Source organism: Mus caroli, chromosome 9, assembly GCF_900094665.2.
Source record: "Mus caroli chromosome 9, CAROLI_EIJ_v1.1, whole genome shotgun sequence".
In the NCBI taxonomy this organism is placed as follows: domain Eukaryota; kingdom Metazoa; phylum Chordata; class Mammalia; order Rodentia; family Muridae; genus Mus; species Mus caroli.
This window is the reverse complement of record NC_034578.1, coordinates 56,551,206-56,576,030: the sequence shown is the minus strand read 5'-3', so window position 1 is coordinate 56,576,030 and position 24,825 is coordinate 56,551,206. Positions and strand designations below refer to the sequence as shown.

At 41.7% G+C, this 24,825-nt stretch overlaps 1 protein-coding gene across 4 annotated transcripts in view; it reads left to right on the top strand.

Annotated features, from left to right (window-relative positions):
- The first annotated feature begins 4,433 nt into the window (after nt 1-4,433).
- Nucleotides 4,434-24,825, top strand: part of Bbs4 (Bardet-Biedl syndrome 4) — a 28,936-nt gene continuing 8,544 nt past the window's right edge. The window contains exons 1-8 of one of the 4 annotated variants that reach the window (XM_021171612.2): nt 4,434-4,526; nt 10,123-10,174; nt 11,735-11,814; nt 13,288-13,351; nt 14,399-14,510; nt 15,720-15,792; nt 19,494-19,547; nt 22,318-22,445. In XM_021171612.2, the coding sequence (XP_021027271.1) occupies nt 4,503-4,526; nt 10,123-10,174; nt 11,735-11,814; nt 13,288-13,351; nt 14,399-14,510; nt 15,720-15,792; nt 19,494-19,547; nt 22,318-22,445 (587 nt within the window). In that variant the 5' untranslated portion in view covers nt 4,434-4,502. Of the gene's footprint in view, nt 4,527-10,122; nt 10,175-11,732; nt 11,815-13,287; nt 13,352-14,398; nt 14,511-15,719; nt 15,793-19,493; nt 19,548-22,317; nt 22,446-24,825 lie in introns of those variants that run through there. The other 3 variants (XM_029481823.1, XM_029481824.1, XM_029481825.1) reach the window with 3 other exon arrangements.

The window sequence follows — 24,825 nt, the reverse complement described above, 5'->3', positions numbered from 1 at the left end:
GGTCCCACCCACAAGGGGCCTTTCCCCCTTGATCACTAATTGAGAAAATGCCTTACAGTTGGATCTCATGGAGGCATTTCCTCAACTGAAGCTTCTTTCTCTGTGATAACTCCAGCTGTGTCAAGTTGACACAAAAATAGCCAGTACAAGAATATACATTGGATTTGAAAATATGGTGTTAATTGGTTATTGAACACTTAAGATGTTACTAGTATAAACAAATTTTTACTTTCAATAAATTTAAATTTAAATAGCCTATTTTGTTCTATATGACTGTGTAGAACTAGAAATTATATATGTATATGTAGATATATGACATACTGTACTTTATAATTTTATGCTTTGTTTTATATATTTACAAAATTGAGAGTACACACTATTCATATTTTCCAGTAATTTTTTTTTTTTTTTTTTTTTTTTTTTTGGTTTTTAAGACAGGGTTTCTTTGTGTAGCCCTGGCTGTCCTGGAACCAGGCTGGCCTGAACTCAGAGGTCTGCCTGCCTCTGCCTCCTGAGTGCTGGGATTAAAGGCGTGTGCCACCACTGCCTGGCATTTTCCAGAAATTCTAAGGTATCACCTGAATGTCAGGGATTGAACCAACAAGGCAAGTGCTCTATCACTCTGACTTTCCATTAGTTGAAAAAAGTCTTTTGCTTTTTGTGTGTGATAGATATCTTTGGATAGAGAATAGTTTAATAGTTAAATTCTGTTTGGGACAGTCTCATGCAGTCCTGGCTGGCCTTAGATTTGCTCTGTAGCTTAGGATGACCTTGGACTTCTGATCCTCCAGTCTCTACTTCCCAAATGAGTATGGCTTGTGTACAGAATTCTAATTCATTTCATTCTTTCAGTTATTTAATTATACTCAGCTCTTGGGTATTTTGATCATTTCCAGTTTGTTTTTGTTTGTTTGTTAGACAAGATTTCTCTGTGTAGCCCTTGCTCCTGGAACTCACCCTGTGAACCATGCTGGGCTAGAACTCAAAGATCCACTTGCCTCTGCCTCCTGAGTGCTGGGATTAAAGGTGTGTGCCCGAACCACCTGGCTCATTTCAAGTTTTTTCTGCCTTTAAATGCCCCTCCTCCCATGGCTAGTGTTGGTTTAATTTTTAGGAAGTTGCCTGTGATAAACCCAGGTATGTTTTCTTTTTCAAAAACGTTTTGTGATTTTTAAATGTGTATGTGTGTGCCTGCATACGGGTGTGTGACCATGAGTGCAGGTGCTAGAGGAAGCCAGAGGTATCAAATCCCTGGAGATGTAGTTACAGGTGGTTGTAAAACTGCCTGCCAAGTTTGTTGTTGTGAACGGAGCCCCGCCAGAAGCTCTGGAAAAGAAGAAACCACTCTTACTGCTGCGCCATCTCTCTAGCCCGTTCTTGTTTGTGTAGAAATTGCTGCACTTTTCACACTCGTGTCTTTCATTAAACCTGGGTAATTCCCGTGTTTCTCGTGTCCATAGTCTGTCTCCTGAGGCGAGTGCTGTATATCGCCGCTTATTATCCTCTAGGTGCTGGATTGCTCCTCTCCCTCTTGTTTTCAAGGTGCGTTCTTTTCATTTAGCTACTTTGAAGCTGTCTGGCTTTCTCGTGTCTATTAAAATTACCTGATGGGCTTTTCATTTCTTGTTAGTTGGTTTTGTGCCTTGCATTCCATTATGCTTATATAGTAACCACTTACGCCAACATGTCCCACTTCTTTTGACAATTGTTTTATATTTATGTATTTTGTGTTCTGAGTGTTTTGCTTGCATTTATGTTCTTGTACACATGTGCCTGGTGCTTGTGGTAGTTAGAAGACAATCCCTAAAACTGCCATTGTGGGCAGTGTCAGCCTTAGTGTGGCGCTGGGAGACAGCCCAGGCTCCTCTGCAAGAGCATGTGTGCTTAACCATTAAGCCATCTTTCCACTGTCTTTTTGTTTTTAAAGGATTTATTGTCTTCATGTAGATGAAGGACTGTTTATATGTTCACCACAGAAGCCAGAAGGGTACCATGTTACAAGCACTAGAGAGCTGCATGCCTGATGTGGCTGCTGGGAACTGAACCCCAGTCCTCTACAAGAGCCACTGGTGCTCTTACCTGACCCACCACTCCACAAATGGTAGCATACCAAATATTCTTTACCTTTTTCATATGTAACCTCTACCTGCTTTTTTTCTTTTAAATCTTCAAGACTGGACTGGTCTATTTTGAGGGTTATCCTCCTGCCTCTACTTCCTGAATGCTTGGATTACAGACTAGTGTCATTGTGATCAGCTTGTTTGTTTTGGAGATAAGGTCTTACCATGTGGCCAAGCCTAACCTGTAACCCACATGTAGCGCACGGTAGCCCCACATTCCTGGAAGCCCTATTGCTTTCAGCCTCCTGAGTGCTTGGATTGCAGGTATGAGCCACTGTGCTTGGACTCTTCTTTCTACTCTTCTATTTCTGTCTCTCCACCCATCCACCCACCCATCTATCCAGAAAGAGGATTTCATCTATCTATGTGTCTGTCTGTCTGCCTGTCTGTCTGTCTATCTGTTGACAGAATTTTATGAAGCCAGGCAGGCTAACCTGGAACTCACTATGTTACTAATGCTGTTTATGAATGTCTGGTCTGTCTGCAGCCTCTCAAATGCTGGTGTGTGCCTCCACCTACCTGGTTTTCTATCTCTTGTGCCATCTCTTTTTTCTAAGGAAAGTAGTCTCTCTTAGATTATCATTTTTGGCATCCATTTTATTTTATTTTAAATATTTTGAGAAAAGGCCTTGTTGCATAGTCCTGACTGTCCTTCCTGGAACTTTGTGTAGATCAGGCTGGTCTCAGACTCACAAAGATCCATTTGCCTCTGCCTTCCAAAGAGCTTGGATTAAAGGCATGCCAGCCTGCCCTAATTCTTGGCATTTGTAGTTCATTCTGTACTCAGTACTTAACAAGAACTCTTTAGCTGTTCATTCCTTGCTCAGAACTCTCTCTGCCCTCCCACTGCTCTTCAAAGTAGACTCCTGTGGTCTTGGGAGGCCCACACCAGCTCAGGGTCTTGGCACAGTTTCTTGCTTAGCATTCTTCCCTGGTCAACATGCTTCCTCAGCCTATCTCCTCCAGCTAACAATGCCTTAGTTCTTAGATGTAATGTAAACTATTTCTTACCTAGAAAATGCTTTCCATGATAGTCTAGGTTGAAGCCCCTGGTTTCTTTCTCTTGCTGCTTGTTGTACATTTCCTCTTCTTAGCAGTTACCACAATCCGGATGCTATGTGGTATGTTTCATTAATTTATTACTGGCATAGAAAGTATGTCCAAGCCGGGCGGTGGTGGCGCACGCCAGTAATCCCAGCACTTGGGAGGCAGAGGCAGATGGATTTCTGAGTTCGAGGCCAGCCTGGTCTACAGAGTGAGTTCCAGGACAGCCAGGGCTACACAGAGAAACCCTGTCTCAAAAATAAACAAACCAACAAAAAACTATGTCCATGTAGAGTAAAATTAAAGTTCTAAACAGTCTACCTCTGTCATTTGCTTGCCTGCTATACAGTTCTCTTCCCTAAGAGAGAACCTAGAAATATTTTCTTTTTTCTTTTTCTTTTTCTTTTTTTTTTTTTTTTTTTTTTTGAAACAGGGTTTCTCTGTATAGCTCTCCCTGGCTGTCCTGGAACTCACTTTGTAGACCAGGCTGGCCTCGAACTCAGAAATCCATCTGCCTCTGCCTCCCAAGTGCTGGGATTAAAGGCATGCGCCATCACGCCCAGTTGAAATATTTTCTAATAAAGAATTGTGTACATAATATTCTTAGTTTTGCTTTCTTCTTATTAACATAGAAACTATATACATTTCTTGCACATTGTCCTTATCTGATAATAGAATACCTTGGCAATTCTCTTACCTTGTAAATAGTTTTTTTTTTTCAAATGCCACACATCATTTATTTGATTTCTACTGTTGGGTATTTAGGTTGTTTTTCGGGTGTTGGTTATTCCAAACAATGATACATCGGATACCTCTGTATATAAAGCCATGTCTTATGTCTATATGTATAGAATAAATTCCTATAATTTAAACAGTTGGGTTAAGGTTATATGCATTTTTAATTTTGGTAGTCGTGGCTAAGCTGCTCTTATTGGAAGCTTGACCAATTTGTTCCCACTGGTGATGAAAGCATATTTTCCTCACAAAATGTCATTGAAAAATTTTGTTGCCAATGTAAGGCATAGACCAAATCTCTTGGAAACATAAGTTATAAACTTCGTTGTCTAATATCTAACTGACACGCTCCACTCTAAATTCGTCCAGCCCGGTACAGAGCTATCTAAGCTCTGGCTGCGAGTCCCCTCACCTATTCCTTCCGAACTAAGCCATCCATCTGTGGCTGAGACCCTGGAACTCACCGACCTCACAGCCTGGCCTTGCACTCGCAACTCCTTACGGGCTCAGGTTCCTCCTTCCTTCCCTGGCTTTGACTTCCGGCTCAGCTGGTCGCCCAGGAAACGGTCGGCTTCCGGTCACGAAGCGGTGGGCGGAGCCAAGATGGCTGAGGAGAAGCTTGGGATGGTAAGCGGAGAGATTCTCGGAGGCTTAGTGGCGGCCTCAGGGCGGGGCGTCGTGGCGGGGCCGGGCCAGGCGGGGCCGGGCCGGGGCGGCCGGCCGGGCTGGGGTGGCGGGGCCGGGGCGTACGCCGAGTAGTCCCTCCGGGAGGAGGCGCGGTCCAGCTCCCCGCCTGGCTGGGCGTTTGGCGAATGCTGACCTGTGTGCAGCGCTTCGTCTGTTTTGGGATTGGGCAGAAGAGAGAGGTTTTTTGGAAATGATGTTTTTCCTACTCTTAGGATTTGGGGGTGGGCGTGAGGTGGGGGATACTGCACCTTCTTTAGGCAGTTTTTGATATCCCATAAATTGGTAATTTAATTGGATGAAGCCGGGAACCTTTCAGCGCCTCTGCCCTCTCACTGCGACTGGCCTGTTTTCCCAGCTGCGATTAGATTTCGGAAAAGCCCTGTTTCAGAACTCAGCTGGTTTAAATCATTAGTTAATTCTACAACAGCCTGTGTGAATTCAGGCTGACCCAGTAGTAACTGATTTTTTGCATCACTCATGACTTTGCTTGTTTGTGACAGTCTTGTATGTACATGGTATTTGCACCTGTAGTTCATGTTGGCTACGGATTAGCCACCTTTAATCCCTCAACTTCTGGGATTACAGGAGTGCGTCATCACTCCTAGCTCCTTTTTTTGGATTGACTTATAGTTGTATGTTTATGAGGTGCAGTGTGATGATGATACGTCGGTACAAAGTGTACTGTGTGTAATGGTCAAGTCAGGGTCATCACCATTTCCATCTCAGCATATAAACTGTTGCAAACAGTAGCCCCTACATAAGCATTTGCTTCTGTCTGTTGGTATTTGGCTCCTGTTATTGAATATTATTGAATGTTTCTCTCCATTTTTTCCCTTTCCTAACTTTTGGCGACCTCTTGTTCTACTCTCTGTTTCCATGAAATCAACTTTGTTTGTTGCTTTTTGTAAAGATAGGGCTTATTTGTGTATCCCCAACTGACCTAGAACTAGAGAGTAGACTAGGCTGCCTGGGATTAAAGGTGTGTGCTACCCCTTTGAGATCAGCTTTTTTAGTTTCCACATAGGAGTGAGAACACGCTTTTGCTTTCTCTGCCAGGCATATTTTACTTAGCATAATTTTTCCACAGTACTACAGATTATACCTCATTCTTTTTCATGTCTAAATAATATATGCATACTACTGGAGTCTAGGAATCTCTTCACAAACCACACACACACTGATCTCAGTCAGACAGGGATAGTTTATTGAGCAGATGCTGGTCAACCAGGGCCATGGTCCAGATTCGGGAACTGAGCCATGACCCCAAGTTAAGATCTTACAGGGTTTTTAAGCTCCAAATCCACAAACATCTGTGCCAAATTATTTCACCAATCAGGATTTAGGGATAGGGGTTTCCTTAGGAACGTGTTGTGTTGTACATTGATCCTGTTCCCATTGGTTGGGGTATTCAACTGTGGCAGGAAACCTGCCTTGTCTAATATTCATGTCCTAACTTCTCTATCAGGATGGGACTTGTCTAATATTCATGTCTTAACTTTCCAACCAGGATGTCAGTTACCTGTGTACATGTCTCTTTCTGCCAAGTAGGATGTCAGTTCCCAGGGAGGTTTTGGGAAGTTAAACTTTACTCGACCACTACTCAGAATGAAAGTTTTATTCCAAATAGTTTCTTATATTGGGGCGGGTATCTTTCTTATGTTGGGGTCCATCTCGGTGGCAGCTTATCCCATAAAAACTTGAACACAGGTACAGGAAGTACGGTTGGGTAGTTGGTTCAGATCCAAGCTTATTGTGGGTAACTATATAAAACAGTTCTGTTGACTTTTTATTATAACTGGTTTTCAAGGGCACATAACATAACAGAATATGTAATCAATCTTGGCATTAGAAAGTTTCCTAGCAACAGCAGAAAGATAGGAGAGAGTTTCCTTATAATGGCAGGGTAGTCAAGTATCTGTTACCTAGGCCTTAACATATTACCTAGGCTTTAACAGTCCATCTCGACCTTAATATTTTACCTAGGCCTTAACACATACCACAGTTTATTTACCCACTTGTTATTTATCCATCCTTGGGTAACTCCATTGACTATCTACTTTGATACTGTGAAGAATGCTGCAGTAGATGAAGAACACAGTATCTCTTTGGTAGAATGAGTGTATTTTATTTTGGTATGTACTTAGTAGGAGGATAGCTGGATCATACGATGTTTTGTTGATTTGAGATAGGGTCTTCTTATATAGCCTAGGCTAGGATCAGACTACAGTTCTCTTGCCTCAGTACCAAGGTGCTGGGATCATAGGTATATGCCATTGAGCAAGGACTGATTATTCTATTTTTAGTTTTTTGACAGTAATTGATTTTTGAGGACTATGTTTGTAATTGTATTTAACTTTGGAGACATCCCTAATAAAAACATGAAGCCTTGTCCTTTACTGTTGGGTTTCAAACCCTGTCCTGAACTAATGAATGATTTTAGTGGGGGTTTTTTTATATTGTCTTTTGAAAAACACCATGGAAAACAGACAAATTAGTTGCTTCTGGTTGACAGTCTTATAGTGCAGTGCTGTCTCTTGTAGGGGTCTCTTTTGTTTGCCATTTTATTCACAGAGTGATACCAGCAGAGTACTCAGTACAGAGAAGAAATCTCAGTGCATAAGCTAAAAGATAAAATAATCTGCTTAATATTCTAAGTTTAAGATACTGGCACCATTATTGTGGGATATCCACCAGAGAAGACTGATCAGTCACGGATTTAAGGCAATAAAAAGTCTATTAGTTGATTGGCAGGTGACTGCATTCCTGTACAGCTTTCAGTGAGTCCCCCCAGACTGTCTCCACAGCAACTATTTACTGCTTTTATGACCCTGTGTGTCTGCATCTTGGAACTTTGAGCTTCATGAATCTTAATATCCTCCTTCCTTCTTCAAGGAGGAAGTGGCCACATAGCATTGTTTTCATCACTATCAAAGACATTTTAGAACGAAGCCTCACATGAATACTTATTCCTGCAAGCTATGGGGTCATCAGAGACTTTACTACCCATTGCCGTCTGCCTGTTTCCTACATTAATTTTAGTTTCATGCTTCTGTCTTGGCAATCCCATGAGCTACACTTTTTCTTTTTGTATTCTGATGCTGACAATACTTACATACTTTACAAATTTACTCCGTTCCAATTGTTTTCTCGTTTCTTAATGTAATTTCTTCAGAAACTTAAGAGTTACCGGGCAGTGATGGCGCACACCTTTAATCCCAGCACTTCTGAGGCAGAGGCAGGTGGATCTCTCAGTTCGAGGCCAGCCTGGTCTACAGAGTGAGTTCCAGGACAGCCAGGGTGACACAGAGAAACCCTGTCTTGAAAAACCAAAACCCAAAACAAAACAAAAAAACCTTAAGAGTCTATAAATTGACATTCTGAGTCTTCTACGTGTGCCTACTATTACTATTATTGCTGTTGTCATTTGTGGTGCTGGGAATTAGACTTGGTCTCATACATGCTAGGCATGTACTGTACCACGCATGTCACCCCAGCCCATTAGATTTTCTTGTGCCAGGGCTGGATTTCAGTGGGAATTACTTAGTTTGCAATTTCTTTTTTTTTTTCTTTAAAGATTTATTTATTTATTTATTTAAGATTTATTGATTATATGTAAGTACATTGTAGCTGTCTTCAGATGCACCAGAAGAGAGCGTCAGATCTCATTACGGATAGTTGTGAGCCACCATGTGGTTGCTGGGATTTGAACTCAGGACCTTCGGAAGAGCAGTCGGTGCTCTTAACCACTGAGCCATCTCTCCAGCCCAAGTTTGCAATTTCTTATCCCTCCTGCAGTACTTAATTTCTTACAAAAGATCACATGTATGGATGTTTTGTCTGAATATGTTTAAGTGCATGATTTGCATGCCTGATGCCGACAGAGGCCAGAAGAGGGCACTGGATCCCTTGGAACTGGAACTACAGACTGTTGTGAGCCACCACATGGATGCCAGGAATTGAACCTGGGTCCTCTGTAAGATTACTCAGTACTCGTAACAGCCAAGCCATCTTCCACTCCTGTTGTTTTGTTTTGTGAAACAGGGTTTGCCTGTGTTTCTATCCTGGTTAGCCTCAAACTGGATATCACCCTCTCTCAGCCTACTAAGTGATGGCTTATAGGCATGCATTACCATGCTTGCTTTAAGGTGCAGCTGAGTGTGAAGTTTCTTTTGCCAGTTATTCAGGTGCACACTGTTGTATATGTTGAAGGCAGAGGTTGGAGGATCCTGAGTTTTAGGCCAGTCTGGGGTATACCCTTTAAAATTAAAGTTTTTGTTTTGTAGCTGGAGAGATGGCTCAGTGGTTACAATCATTTGTTGCTCTTGCAGAGGATCCAGGTTCCATTCTCAGCACCCCCGTGATGGCTCACAGACATCCATGACTCCAGTTCCAGGAGATCTGATGCCTCTACTGATATCTGTGGGCATGAGGCACACACTTGGTGTATATACATGCAGGCAAACGGTTATATGCATAAAATAATAAATCTTTCAGACACTTTCCTTTATTGCTTCTAAAAATGTTGCAACCAATATTTCCCTCCTTATATTAAGGTATATAAATAGTCTTGCTGTTCTTGTTTTTGTTTTGAGACAGAGTCTCACTTGTATAGCAAGGCTGTCCTAGATATATCAGGTTAGCAACTCTGCCTGGGTACTCTTGGCTCTGCCTTCCTGGGTACTAAGATTAATGGCACGTGCCACCACAACTGGCCCTTATTGTGGTATATGATGTATAAAATTAGGGAACTGATAAAAGAAAAATCCACTTAAAGATTTTCTAATAAGTTACAGTGCTAAGTTAGTACAATATCTTTATATCCAGCATCTTCCTCAATTGCTCTGCACCTTATTTTTTTAGCCAGTGTCTCTGACTGCACCTGGAACTAATGATTGTCTAGGCTGGTGATGATGAGCAGTGCTTGTCTCGAGATTTCACACATGCTATGCCCAGCTTTTTCTTGGTACCTAGAACTTGGGTCTTCAAGCCTGTCCCACAGGTTCTTTACTGCCTGAGCTTTCTACCTTCATTTTATCAAACAGAGACCATGGCTGGGGGTATGGCTTAGAAGATAAAAGGGCTTGCTACCAAGATTGACAAGAGTTATATCCTCATGAGGAACCCACATTGCAGAAGGGGACAAAAGATTCTTGAATGATGTCCCCTCTGTACATACATATGCATGTACACACATATACAAATGTTGAAAAAAATTTCTGATTTGGCTGCTAAGAAGAACATTAAACATACTTTATGAGATATTTCAGAATTTAGTATATTAATATGAGTGTATGTTGTACATTGTAATTTTGGTACATTATAAATAAACATATACTGTGCATTAAGCACTATGGGCAAGTTGGATAGCTAAAGAATCGTGTGGTATAAAGCCATACTCAGAATGCCTCTTTATGTTTCTTCATGCTATGAATTGAATACATGACTGGTGAGTTACTGGTCATTCTTGATATGTGAATGTGCTTTCAATTAGCAATACATAGTGCTGCTTTAACACAGGCATCCTCTTTCATTTCAGAAAACTCAGGTTCCTGCATCTGTTGAATCTCAAAAACCTAGGTCAAAAAAAGGTCTGTATTTAATTTTATTTTATATATGTGTCTATACATGTGTGTGAATCTGTGTGTGTTTCTGTTTCATGCATACCAGAGCTTTGTAAAGTGTGTTAGGAAAACCAGTAATGGTCAAACTCTTTTTTCTCCTTTTTTTTTTTTAAAGATCTATTCATTTTATGTATGTGAGTGCACTGTCACTGTCTTCAGACACACCAGAAGAGGGCATCAGATCCCATTACAGATGGTTGTGAGTCACTATGTGGTTGCTGGGAATTGAACTCAAGACTTCTGAAAGAGCATTCAGTGCTCTTAACCACTGAGCCATCTCTCCAGCCCCATGGCCCAGCTCTTACACAATGACTAGTTTTTATTTTATCCAATTAGATTTTATTGGCCTGTAATGTATTTAAATGGATTTTGGTTATTATGTCAGTATTCACTAATTTCTATTTGTGTTATAAACATTACTTTCTTATACAAATCAGACCTCCACTAATTTTATGTATATATTAAGTAAGTGTTGCATTGACTTTTTGTGGGGCGGGGGGTTCAAGACAGGGTTTCTCTCTATAGCCCTGGCTGTCCTGGCTGTCCTCACTCTGTAGACCAGGCTGGCCTCGAACTCAGAAATCTGCCTGCCTCTGCCTCCCAAGTGCTGGGATTAAAGGTGTGCGCCACCACTGCCTGGCACATTGACTTTTTATTTAAAAATTTTTGCCTTGAGATATAGGGCCTTGCTTTGTGAGCTTCCTGAGGGAAACATGCCATATTTATTTCTAAGATGGGCCTGCACCCATGGCTGTTGACTTGGGACACTTTCTATACTTTAGTTCCCAATTACTGGGATTATGGATATTGCATGCTTAGCTAGTGTGCGATTTTATAAAAATTCATCCTTGGAAGCCTAGTGAAGACCCAGACTGTGAAGTGCTACATTTTTGGTCTCAGAGGTGATGTATTGTTGTTGATTTAGAGGAACAAGAATCCTCCATCTGCTAACCTGTGACACTTTAGGAGGACTGACTTCAGGTTGTGACTGTCACTGGGGGATTCTCAAGGACTTTGGATGGGATGTCCTCCTCGTCATCAGATATTAGAGAAATACCTGAATATTGTTAACAAAAAACATTAGTTCTGCCATCCATAGGGCTGTTTATTTTCATTGAAATGTTTGTGGTATTAGGGGTTGAACCTAAGACTATGCACGTGCTAGGCAAGTGCTCTTAAGCTGTATCCCCAGCTTCCTCTTTTACTGGTTTCAAAACTTTTTTTTTTTAATGTATGTGTGTGTGGGTCTGCTGATCCAGTTTCAATACCTAGGACCCACATGGTGGAAGGAGAGAACCAGCTTCTTCAAATTGTCCTCTATGTATGCTATAGTACTGTACCCACGCATGGGGAGCCACAAAATAAATAAAATTAAGAAAACAAGATATTTCCATACATTTCCAAATTCCATGAAGAATTTAATGCACTATTGTAATTGCTTGTGGTTGGTTTAGACATGAGAACTCCGCTAAAGGAGAAAATTTAACACTTACTGTATTGTTTGTTTTGCCAAAATATGCTCTCTAGCTCCAGACTTCCCTATTGTGGAGAAACAGAACTGGCTGATCCATCTCCACTATATCCGGAAGGATTATGAAGCTTGCAAGGTAAGAGACAGGCTGGGCAGACAGACACTGTCAGTGTCTACAGCACCGTGTGGCAGCTAATAGCTTCCTGCTTTAAACATCATTATTTTAATCTAAACAATATTTTATCTACCAGCCTTGACTTCGATCTTGTCTCTTTTCAGTGTGTTTCTACATAGCAAATAGGAGCAGGTTCCTTCCTGCTTACTGTGGGGATTCTCATTGTACTCAAACCCTTTAGTATGACACTCTGTCCCCTCTCCCACCCTCGTATTTGCCTCAGCTCCTCTTCTGCCCCTTGCCAGCACAGTTTGAAGCTTTTCATTTTGGGAAGCCTTTCTTAATCCTCTTGGGATGGCTGTCGATGCTGCCTTTTGAGAGTTAAGCACCTGGGCCTGGTCTGTCACAGCAGAGAGCCCGTGTGATTTGTTCTCTCCTGAGAACCACTAGCATCTGCCATGCTGCTTGAAAATTTTCTCATGGTTTTCTAGCATGCCTAGTTAGATTTTAACTAGGGGTTGAGAAATTTTTTTCTGTTATGGACGAGATAGTAGTTTATTTTAAATTTAATTTTTTGAGATGAGGTTTTCCTCTGTATCTCTGGTCGGCCTTGAACTTGTTAACAGGCCAAACTCACAGAGATCCACCTGCCTGTGCCTTCTGAGTGTTGGGATTAAAGGTGTGTGCTCCATGTCTGGTCAGGACAGTGGTTTAGACTTTAGGGTTATGAAGTTCTTATCTCCTATTTGTTGGTTGTTGTTGGTGGTGGTTTTTGGTTTTGTTTGTAACAGTTGCATGTAGCCTCCGATTCAATAGGTAGTAGAAGTTGACCTTGACTTCTTGATCCTCTTGTCTCCACCTCCTGAGTGCTGAGATTGTAGGCACATACCACAGTGCATGGCATATAATGCAAAAATACAAAACTTATTCAGAAATTTTAAAGTTTATGTGGGGGTGTTTTGCTTACCTGTTTGTCTCAAGCAAGTATTGCTTGAGGAGGCCAGAAGATGTCATCAGATTCCTTGGGACTTGAGACTGGAGTTACAGAGTTACACAACTGTACTATCTGTACAATTGTGAGTTGCCATCGGGGGTCCTTTGAAAGAGCAGCAAGTACTAAAGGTATTTTTTTTCTTTTACAAGACAGGGTTTCTCTGTGTAGTCCTGGAACTAGATCTGTAGACCAGGCTGGCCTCAAACCACAGAGATCCACCTGCCTCTGCTCCTGAGTGCCAGGATTAAAGGTGTGTACCACCATGCCCAACCCTAAAAGTATTTCTAAATGAGGGATGCACATACAGAATATTCTGAGAGCCCCTAGGTTGCTAATCTTATTCTGAAATAAGTGATCATAAGAGTTGAGATGAAAACAAAACTCCTGATGAAACCACATTTTTAGTTGTTGTCTATGTCCTAGGTGTTTTATGTCCCTTGTCTGCCTCTACTGCTGCTTTGGTAACACCTAACCCCTACTCAGCTATTCTTCTCTTTTAGGCTGTGATCAAAGAGCAGCTTCAGGAGACTCAGGGGCTATGTGAATATGCTATCTATGTCCAAGGTAAGACATATTGTTTCTTTCCTTACTGGAAAAATATATTTAGCCCAGGTTCTTGGAAAACAAACAAACAAAAAAACCCAAACAACCTAGGGAAGACTTAAATTCAGATAACGTCTCAGAGAAGTCTTATTTACTATCCTTTGAAATTTGAACATAATTCTGTGTATGGATTGTGCACACATCTGGAGGCCAGTGCCTGACATTGGGTAAACATGTTTTTAAAATATATTTTAAAATTATTTTGCCGGGAGTGGTGGCGCACTCCTTTAATCACAGCACTCAGGAGGCAGAGGCAGAGGCAGGTGGATTTCTGAGTTCGAGGCCATCATGGTCTGTAAAGTGAGTTCCAGGACTACATAGAGAAACCCTGTCTCGAAAATACCAAAAAAAAAATTTTTTTTTACATGTATGTGTGTTTGCCTGGATGTATGTCTGTGCAGCATGTACATGCATGGTACCTGTGGAGGCCAGTAGTGATCATTGGGTCCCCAGGAACTAGAATTAAAAGTTGTTGTAAGGGGCTGGAGAGATAGCTCTGTGGTTAAGAGCATTGACTGTTCCTCCAGAGATCCTGAGTTCAATTCCCAGCACCCTCATGGTAGCTCACAAACCATATGTAATGGGATCTGGTGCCCTCTTCTGGTGTGTGTAGACAGAGCACTTATATACATAAAATAAAAAGTGGTTGTGAGTCACCATGTGGATACTAGGAATTGAACCCCAGTCCCCTACAAGAGCAGTAAATGCTCTTAACAAATTGAGCCACCTCTAGCCCTTCAAAATATTATTCTTATAAAGAATTTCTGTGATTTGTAAAAGACCTGTTATCCGGGTATAGATGCTGGAAGCAGAATGGGTAAATCTCAGCTTACTATGGGCTTCCTCTTAGTAACACTTTGCTTGTTTCTACCCATCTAGTGATGACTGATTGGATTAAAGGCTTTCTCTGATTTTAGCTGTTCTTCCTCCTCCTCCTCCAGTCTTTCTGATGCCAGTCTCTACTTCTAAGAATACGGCTTATTTTCTGTATTTTCTATTACTTGGCAGCACTGATTTTTCGCCTGGAAGGAAATATCCAAGAATCCCTAGAACTCTTTCAGACATGTGCTGTTCTCAGCCCACAGTGTGCTGATAATCTCAAGCAGGTGGCCAGATCTTTGTGAGTACTGGAACAATCACAGAAGACCACATAAAATGCTGTCTCTTGAAGTGATTTTTGGGGAAAACTTATTGCTGTATCAGCCAGATGATTGCTATGTAGGACAATGAGTAATAAGTATGATGGCTTCATCTTGAAGAGCATGGATTAATCTGGAAGTCAGCTAGTATTAAGGAACTCCGGACCTTCTAGTTGGATGAGAACAGTGTATTATCCCATAACTCCTCTATAATCACATGGGCAAGTCATAGCTTGTTGTTTTGATGTTAGGTGGAATATTGACATATAGTAAACGTGAGGTATTTTGAGCACATGGCCTGCGGATCCCTCTATGGAAATACTTGTAAAGTCTTCATAAATGTTTTCACACCCTAGTGTTCCATGCAGTGCCATCTCCATGTTCCTCCCCACACTGCCTTTCTTACTGGCATCATTTTCATATAGAACTCAGTTCTCTTCAAATTCATGATCAAAAAGGGACATGGGTTGAGGAGGAAAAGGATATGCCCTTACTGGGTCAGGTTGAGAGATGATGGCGGCTATGCTCCATGGCATATGGTTTGACCTTTTGTTGGTTTTGTCTACTTTTATTTTTATTTTTTATGTTTTCGGTTTTGGTTTTGCTTTTTCGAGACAGGGTTTCTCTGTATAGCCCTGACTGTCCTGGAACTCACTCTGTAGACCAGGCTGGCCTCGAACTCAGAAATCCTCCTGCCTCTGCCTCCCAAGTGCTGGGATCAAAGGCGTGCGCCACCACGCCCGGCTGTCTACTTTTATAAAACATTACAGAGAGTAGTTACAGAAGAATGCCACCAACATTGGTGTGTGATGACCTTACTGTCTTAGAACAGCGCTGACACAAGCTCTGCCTCAAGAGCTTCTGCTTTTGGGGCGCAATGGTGCCCCCTGCCGTTCTCATACAACCAGCTCAACTTTTTGAAAAACACTTATACAAGTTTTAGCTCTGGAACATGTGTAAAATGTGAATTTGTAGAGTTAATCCTACAGGAGTTTAGGTTAGCTGGGTGTGGCAGTGCACACCCGTAATCCTAGTACTTGGAGCTGGAGGCATGAGGATCGCGGGTCCAAGTCATCCTTGGTCACACAGTGCATTGGGGGCTAGTTGGAGTCACATAAGGAACTGCCTCAAAAACAAACCAAAAGTAATGAATCGAGGAAGTAATAATTATAGGAAATGTATCTTCACAGGTTTCTTCTGGGAAAACACAAAGCTGCCACTGAAGTATATAATGAAGCAGCTAAACTTAACCAGAAAGACTGGGTAAGTGAGAAACAGCATTGCTTTCTCAGCAAATAGCTCTTTTTTTATTTTTTATTTTTTGGTTTTTCAAGACAGGGTTTCTCTGTGTAGCCCTGGCTGTCCTGGAACTCACTTTGTAGACCAGGCTGGCCTTGAACTCAGAAATCCGCCTGCCCCCTGCCCCCAAAGTGTGGGATTAAAAGGCGTGCCCCCCCCCCCCCCCCCCGGCTCTTTTTTTATTTTAATAAGGTCTCAATTTGTGTAGCACTGGCTGGCCCAAAATGCATTATGTAGAGCAGGCTGGCCTCAAACCCAGAGAGATGGGTCTGCCTCAGTGGTACTCAGCCACTGCCTAGCGCTTGGCTAGAGCTCTTAGATGTTCACTGTCTTTGATTCTGTCCTCAACATGGCATTTCTGCATAGCTTTGTAGACCTTGGTTTATATTTTGCAGCTGTTAGTGTTGCTGACAGGTTTGTACTGGTGTGATTCCAGCCGTGATTTTCCCATGTCATTTCCTAGAGCTTTAGAGGTCATGTGGGTACATTTGGAGTTCGTAAGCATCAGCAGGAGATGTCTTCATATGTACTTTGCATATTTTACCCTATCTGCTTAGCAGTCAGCAGCTGTTTCTTTTGCCTCTTTCTTTGGGTTATGAAAACTTTAAGTGACTCTTCTGATTATTTTCCCTTCATCATCTTCTCTTTTTTATTAGTGTATATTAACTATATAAAACAGTGAGTTTCACTGTGACATTTTCATAGTTTGAGCATATTCACCTTCCTTATCTCCCCTATTTTCATCATGCATTTATGTAAATTGGGAATTATGTGTAAGTACAAAACAAAGTCAGACTAAACATTGCCTTTACAAAGAGTTTTTTCCCTCCATGAACCCATATCATGGGTTTGTTTTTTTTTTTAACTCTAGTCACATCATTTTTCAGTAAATACAAATTATCTTTTTATCTTTTTGGGTTTGTTTTTTTTTTTTAATTTATTTACTATAATATCCAAGTACACTGTAGCTGTCTTCAGATGAACCAGAAGAGGGCGTCAGATCTCATTACAGATGGTTGTGAGCCACCATGTGGTTGCTGGGATTTGAACTCAGGACCTTTAGAAGAGCAGTCGGCACTCTTAACCACTGAGTCATCTCTCCAGCCCATATCATGGGTTTTTGCATTAATTTGTGGTCCTAGAATTTCAGGGCTGAGACTTACTCATGGTTAGTTAAATGGCGCCTGCTGCAGCTCAGAAGTATTAATTCATTGAAAGGAGCTCAAAGAAGCAAGGAAGAGCGAGTCCCAAAGGAACCTCAGCTGTATCTCATCAGCCATAGCCTCTGAAAGGAAGGCTGGAAAGTGCTTGTTTAATCTGGAGCCATTCCTAACTGGAGAGGGGCGCTGTAGTGAAGGGAAGAGGACTGGGTCTCTGGAGGATGAGCAGCTCCTCTCATCCTCTCACTGTCTGCTACACTCATTGTCACTTCCTGTCAGAGACAGGAGCCTTGTGGCTTTTATGAGGGATGGATTTGACTCCACCCTCCTCTGTTTGCCTTTGCATACTTCCTGCGCTGGCTGTTAGCTGTTGAAGGTGTACTGGTGCTTTCTTTTCAGGTATCACCTACTGCAGAGATTCATCAGGGCTGAGTTAGCGATTAGTGTATGTAGAGAGCATTAAAGGGCCAGAAAGGTGTATTCCCTGATGAAATGGAATATATACAAGTTTTGGAGACAGGCTTGAATTGAAGGCACAGTTCTTGGTAATGTAGACATTATTTCTATTGTGGTTTAAGTAAAAAAATAATTTTAGAATGTGAGAGCTTCATGAGACAGACTAGTTTTTAGGATTGCTTTTTTCAGGTGGATAATAATAGTATTATAAGCTTAAAACAACTTTTTCAAATATTTATTTAATTTATTTTGTGTGTATGAGTGTTCTGGCTACATGTATGTCTGTGTGCCTACATGTGTAAAGTGCTTTTGAGGCTAGAAGAGGATGTTGGATCTCTTGGAAGTGAGGTTACATATGGTTGGTGGTAAGTCACCATGTGGGTGCTTTGAACTGAACCCAGTGGAAGAGCAGCCAGTGCTCTTAAGTGCTGAGCCATCTCTAGCCCTGATTTTTTTTTAAAGATCATGTCTTTGAGAAACATGTACTGAAGTACTTATGAGTGAAATGTTATAGTATTTGGATCGGATGGTGTTGGGTGCATGAGTCTGTGACGCTGTGTGTACATAGTTAGGATACACAACTAAAGAAAGAAGACAAAGCGCCCCAGCACTGGCACTTCCTGGGTTAGGGAAACTAACTTCTCCGAGCTTTGGTTTCCTATAAAACTGGAAAAACTATACCGATGCTGTGAATTTCTTAGAGAATTAAAGTAAGGTATATGACAACAACAGGCATCAAGCCTATCACTAACAACGGGCATCAAGTTCTATCACTCATTGTTTTGTTGTTTGAGGAGGTGTGGAACACATTAAACTAGCTTCTCTGAGCTCTGTGGTCTGTTCCTGAGACAGGGCTGCATCCCTGCCACTCACAGGTGCTTGGCCCTCTTGCCTTCCAGGAACATCCTCCTTACTCCTGGTTTCTTTTCTAAAGCTGCTAATAAAGTCAGTTTATTACAAAGGAATTCCAGAGACTTCACAACACTTAGGCCAGAAGATACATGTCAGTCTTGTAGTAAACTAGAATTAGAAGTTATCAGCAGCCGAGGTAGTTACTGCGGCCTTTTGATTCATCTTTCTTTTCCATGCAGGTCAGAGGTAGGCAAACTTTTTTGTAAAGGACTATTTAGTATGTAGTTAGTGAATGTATTTAGAGAGTCTTACAGCTTTCTACACTGCTAGAGGTACTTAGCTCTGTAGTTCTGGTTCTAGTGTAGAAAAGCCATAGGAAGGAACTTTACAAAGAAGAATGAATTTGTCCTCTGCCCTCTGCTATGGATTTCAACAGATTAGTGTCAGAGATACACATTTATGACAGTGGCTGCAGGTGGCACCACTGGTTCCTGGATCACTAGGGAAGGTGGTACTTGTTGTCACTGGCCAGAGCGCCTTCCAATTCCAGATTCTATAGAAAAGGCCCAGGTATCCAGAAGTAGGGAAACAGGAATTCCTTAACAGTGGAGCTCCCAGCTTGTAGTCCACGAAGCAGGGGCTATAGGGGGTTTTCTCCTTAGAAAAGGACACAATGTTTGGATCCTAGGCTGCTGTGAAAGAAAAGTGGTCAGAGGAGACAAGTATGGACCATAAAGAACAACTTAGATCTCGGAAGAGTCTGCCTGCTCTTTTTGCATTTTATAATTTGTAAAAAAATGTGTCTGGGTGTCTTTATCTACATGAATATCTGTGTACCTCATATGCCTGTTGCTTGGAGGCCAGAAAAGGGCATGAGTTATCTTGAAACTGGAGTTACAGACAGGCTGTGAGCTGCTATGTGGGTGCTACGACTCAAAATTCAGGTCCTCTGCAAAAGTAGCCACTGCTCTTAACTGCAGAGCCATCACTCCAACCATACATTTTATAGCTTTAGTTTTAAAAAATACACTTAGGATTTTTTTTTTGGTAGAATCACAAGTATTTATGAACACAAAAGCCCTTGACTGTAATGCATGCCTCAAAAGGCACACCTTGCTGAACAAGCACAGTCTTGTGTGCAGGCTGCTGTGCTTGCAGTGACTAACACCTAACCATTGTGCTTTCTTTTGCATGCAGGAGATCTACCATAACCTGGGAGTGTGCTACACTTACCTAAAGCAGCTCAACAAGGTGATTAATTCATGCAAGTGGTGAGAGTGCTTGACTGCAGTTGACTGTGGGTATTGTCACACAAGAGCCCTGCCCATTTCGTTGTGTATTGATTGTCTCTATCTGCTGAGCTTTGACAGTGAAACCTGCCTTTTATAGTTATGGCCATGTCAATGCTGTCATCACTCACTTTTCCTACTTTTGATTAAAAAAAAAAAGAATTGGGGGCTGGTGAGATGGCTCAGCGGTTAAGAGCACTGACTGCTTTTCCAAAGGTCCTGAGTTCAAATCCCAGCAACCACACGGTGGCTCACAACCATCCGTAATGAGATCTGACACCCTCTTCTGGAGTGTCTGAAGACAGCTACAATGTATTTACATATAATAATAAATAAATCTTTAAAAATAAATAAATAAAAGAATTGGGGGGTTATTATAGAATTTAAGTGGCAGTCCAGTTGCCTCCGCCTCTCTTCTTTCTCTCTACCTCCTGTTAAAATGGTTTAGTATAGAAACTAATGTTAGTAAGACACTTATCAAAACGTGGACCTTCGCAGGTCACTGTGCCATACTGCTGTAATTTCACCAGTCAAGGGGCTAAGGGCAAAAGAATCTGAGTTTGAGACCAGCCTGGAGCTAGTGAGACACTGTTTCAAAGAAACACACACACACTCACACTCTCTCACTCTTCCCCCCGCCCCCCCCTTAAGGTGTCCAAGACCATAAGAACCATCTTATGATTTGACAACAACTGATTTTTGTTTTGTTTGTTTTGATTTTTTGTTTGTTGTCTTTTTTTTCTTTCTTTCTCCCTTTCCTTTCCTTTCCTTTCCTTTCCTTTCCTTTCCTTTCCTTTCCTTTTTTCTTTTCTTTCTTCCCTGAGACAAGGTTTCTCTGTGTAGCCCTGGCTGTTCTGGAACTCACTTTGTAGACCAGGCTGGCCTCGAACTCAGAAATCCACCTGCCTCTGCCTCCCAAGTGCTGGGATTAAAGGCATGTGCCACCACTGCCTGGCTTGGTTTGGTTTTTAGAGACAGGGTTCTGTGTGTAGCTCTGGCTGTCCTGGAACTCACTCTGAGACCAGGCTGGCCTCAAACTCACAGATCTGCCTGCCTCTTCCACTGGAGTGCTTGGATTAAAAGGATGAGCCACCACACCTGGCCTTCATTTTTGCTTTTAAGGTCAGTGAAAATGAATTTAAATGGATTGTATTTTGTTTTATGATGAGACTTTATTTTTCTGATGTGAGTGTATTTTTTACTCTGAACTCTGTACTCTAAATAAGACTTTGCTATCAGACACAGCATGTTTTAACTTACTTTGGTGCTCAGACTAAGAAACAGATAAACTAGTTTGTTTGTTTTTTCTTTGGTGGGGAGAGGTGGTGATTTTGAGACAAGGTTTCTTTTCCTAGTTGTAACTGTCCTGGAACTAGCCCTGTAGACCATGCTGGTTTTGAACTCCTAGATCCGCCTGCCTCTGCCTCCCGAGTGCTGGGATTAAATGCATGTACCACCATGCCCGGCCTTGACATTTTTTATTATGGGTGTTTTGCCTGCATGCATGTCTGTGCACCAAATGTGTGCCTGGTCCCTTTGGAGGCTAGGATAGCAGCTCCCCCAGAACTAGAATTAGAGAAGGGTGAGTCACCAACTGGGTGTTGGGAATGAAGCCATGCCTCCAGCCTTAGGCACATGTCTTAATTGATGAATAGATGATTTTTCTGAGACTCCTGGAAGGTAGTGATGGTGACTAGGGAGTTTTCCTTTATAACCTAGGACTGTTTAGCTTTGTTCTTTTTCTGCTGCCATCAAGACTGTCACTGATATCAATCCAACAAGGCTAATAACTCTGACATCTTTTTGCAAGATCATGGTAAAACCTAGTCTATCTCTCAGAGCTATGAAAAAAATCTGCATTTTAACAATGGAAGTGTAAGAATTACTTTTTGTAAGACATAATAAAATATATATTCGGGGGGACACAAAAGTTTCTTGATGAATCTAGTTTTGTATAGATGATTAAATTGTTCTCTTCAGAGAACAGTTTGACCAGGCACGTTCCTGCTAGTGTAGTGTAGTTAAGTCAGAGGAGAGGCAGGATTAGTCTTTAGTCCTCTACTGAGGTAAAAAGTTCTATTTAGCTTTATTATAAAACTCAGCAGGCTAAACAATTACAAGTCCTGGCATTTATAGAAGCCCTTGTTGAGTCAGTGAATGAACAAAAGCCTTTTTGTTTATCTACTAAGATATAGGCTCCTCCAGAGCAATAAGTTATTACATTTATTCTTTGTTGTGTGATGTTGGAGATTGAAGCCAGGGCCTCATGAGCCAGTCCTAGCCATAGCCTTAATTTTTTGTGTTAACTCTACTATACCATCTAGACCAGCAGGCGTTCAATAAGTATTTGTTGAATAAGTAAATAAGAACAACTTTTGTGTTCATTTGTTTTCACACTGTCAAGGAAAACTGGTTCAGCTTGGCTAAGGTTGTACAGGTAGTCAGGAGTATAGGTGGGATCAAGTTTGGGGTGGTATTGTATACTGTACTATGATGTCCCTTTGGGGTTATAAAGTTTAAGTCATAGGTGTAAATGTCAAACAGAAAACATGCATAAAGTTGATCATCTTATATGAATTGAACAAGGCTAGCTAGGCTATGCTTAGGTTGTGAGAGCTACTTTCTCAGACATGATGTTCCCACATAAGTGCACCAGAGCTCTGTAATCACATTCTCCATTGTCCTACAGTGGCGTTGATCTGCTTATCTTCATTCCATTAAACTGTAATTAGGCACAAGATCAACTGCACAATGCCCTCCAGCTTAACAAGCATGACCTGACTTACATAATGTTGGGGAAGATCCATTTACTGCAGGGAGACCTGGATAAAGCCATCGAGATCTACAAGAAAGCAGTAGAGTAAGTGTCTTTTTCTCTTAGACATCAACCAGCATGTCCACCCTTTTAACATTGCAGCATGAAGTTATCACCTACAAAGTTTATGCTCAAGAACAGAACAATTGAATAACAAAACCTTGTGTACGCACGCACGCAATGATGTTTGCCATTTTGTGCTGGGACAGATTGACCTATGCTGGAATGTATGCAGCCCACAGGCCACAGGTTGACATACCTGCTGGAAGCAGTGAGACATGTAAACGCTAACAGATAGTTTCTTCCTTCTGCAGTAGTGTCTGCCCTAGACTAGGTGCTTCACAGGCCAAGCACTGGGGATTTAGTTCCTTACGTGGGATTTTTTCACCTTCAAGCTGAGTAACATGTTCCAGGCCATATTGAAGGAAGACGATACTGGAAACTAAATATGGAGTAAGCATCTCTAGTTTCAAGTAATCCTAAAACTAGGGTTTTTAACTGCACACATACTTGCTGCTTATAGACTACAGTTTGAAATTAGGAGAAAACAGCTGCAACAGAAGTGGACATGCACTCAGGAGGAACTTGGGTCTGTGTGATCTTCTAGTTTAATACTTTATAGCAGATCCTCAGTTCCTGGAGATCATATTAGGAACAGAAATCTCCTAGCTCAGAGACAGACACCTGGTTTTATTAGCTTGAGACCAATATAGCTTGTGTTACTTTGGTTTCTTTCTTTTTTTTTTTTTTTTTTGGTTTTTCGAGACAGGGTTTCTCTGTATAGCCCCTGGCTGTCCTGGAGCTCACTTTGTACACCAGGCTGGCCTCAAACTCAGAAATCCGCCTGCCTCTGCCTCCCGAGTGCTGGGATTAAAGGCGTGCGCTCTTTTTTTTTTTTATTTAGGTATTTTCTTCATTTACATTTCAAATGCTATCCCCAAAATCCCCCATACCCCCACCTTTTACTTTGGTTTCTTATGCTGAGGATAGAGCCTTACTTGTGCTTAACTGTGCACAAGTGCTACAACTGAGCTGCACTCCAGTCCCAATATCATGAGTTCGGCTGCTGCTTTTTCTTTAAAAAATAACATTAGGGTAGTCTAACCTGTGGATAATGAATGGCCGAATTTCCCATCCCAAGTTTCCTCTCTAGGGACACATTTGGAATTTTTGTTTTTTCTGTGTAGTGTCATCTTGTTTCACTTATTTGAGGCAGGATCTCAGCATGTAGCCTTGGCTGCCTATAATTCACTATGTAGACGAGGTCGGCCAGGAACATACAGAGGCCCACCTACCTCTGCACCTGGCTTATTTGTTTTAAATAGGACAGCTGTAGTAAAATGCTCAGGTGTCGTGTTCGATCATAGAATAGATGTGACTCACGAACTAAGATTTGGATTAAAGGCGTGCGCCACCACGCCCGGCTCTTTTTTAGAGTACTCGTCACTTCTTAGCTTTGTCCACCACAGGGTGAGCTTCCTGCCTACATTAGTCACAGCACTAATTTCTGCATTTTCTATAACCACATTCTGTGACAGACAAATCTCTTAGGTTTGTTGGTAAGGTCAGACTTAATGTGGACAGGTAGGAAGGAGCCGTGAAACAAGAGCTCCTGTGATATGAGAGTAAGCCTGTACCTGACACTTGTCCTGGACACGGTGGCATGTGAATTAGTGCACATGAACTCCAGGGAGGGTGACTTGAATCACTCATCTTCCCAAAGGAGAAAACAGGACAGTTGAGTATTTGAGAAGGAGTGTTGGAAGGGGAACAGATACTGATGGAATGAGAAGAGTGGGACGCACAAGTCCATTATGTGGTTTGGGAAGGAGTATGCTCAAAATGGATACTTACTATAGAAAAGTAAGACAAAAATACTCAATTATCCTGAGAAAGTTGTTTGCCAGCTCAGGCACAGGACAGGCTTTGACTATGTAAGTTCTGGACTTCCTATAGGTAACAAGCAGGAACATTACTTTGCTCTTTGATGCTTTACTGGTGAAACGAATGATCCTGTGTTCAGATGGTCTCAACTCTGTTGCTTTGGCTTTTTGATAAAGACAAGCATCAGTGAAAGACTGAAAAGGCAGATAATAGGCCAGGGTTTACTCCCAAGATCCAATATCTAAGTCTTTCCAAGGGCTGATGATGTATGCCTTCTTTGTTTAGTTTGGCCATTTAGTATGGGGCTTTGTTTAACTTGGAGAACATATTGCCAGGGGCCTCAGAGCCCTAAATGACATAGGAAGTAGGCTGCCTACTGTTATTAGCACAGGGAAAGTGACAGAATTCTCAGTAGAGAGACTAGCATAAGTGTATCCTGACTGAATTGGCTTAAAATTTCATTATTGGGCTGGAGAGATGGCTCAGCGGTTAAGAGCGCTGACTGTTCTTCCAGAGGTCCTGAGTTCAATTCTCAGCAACC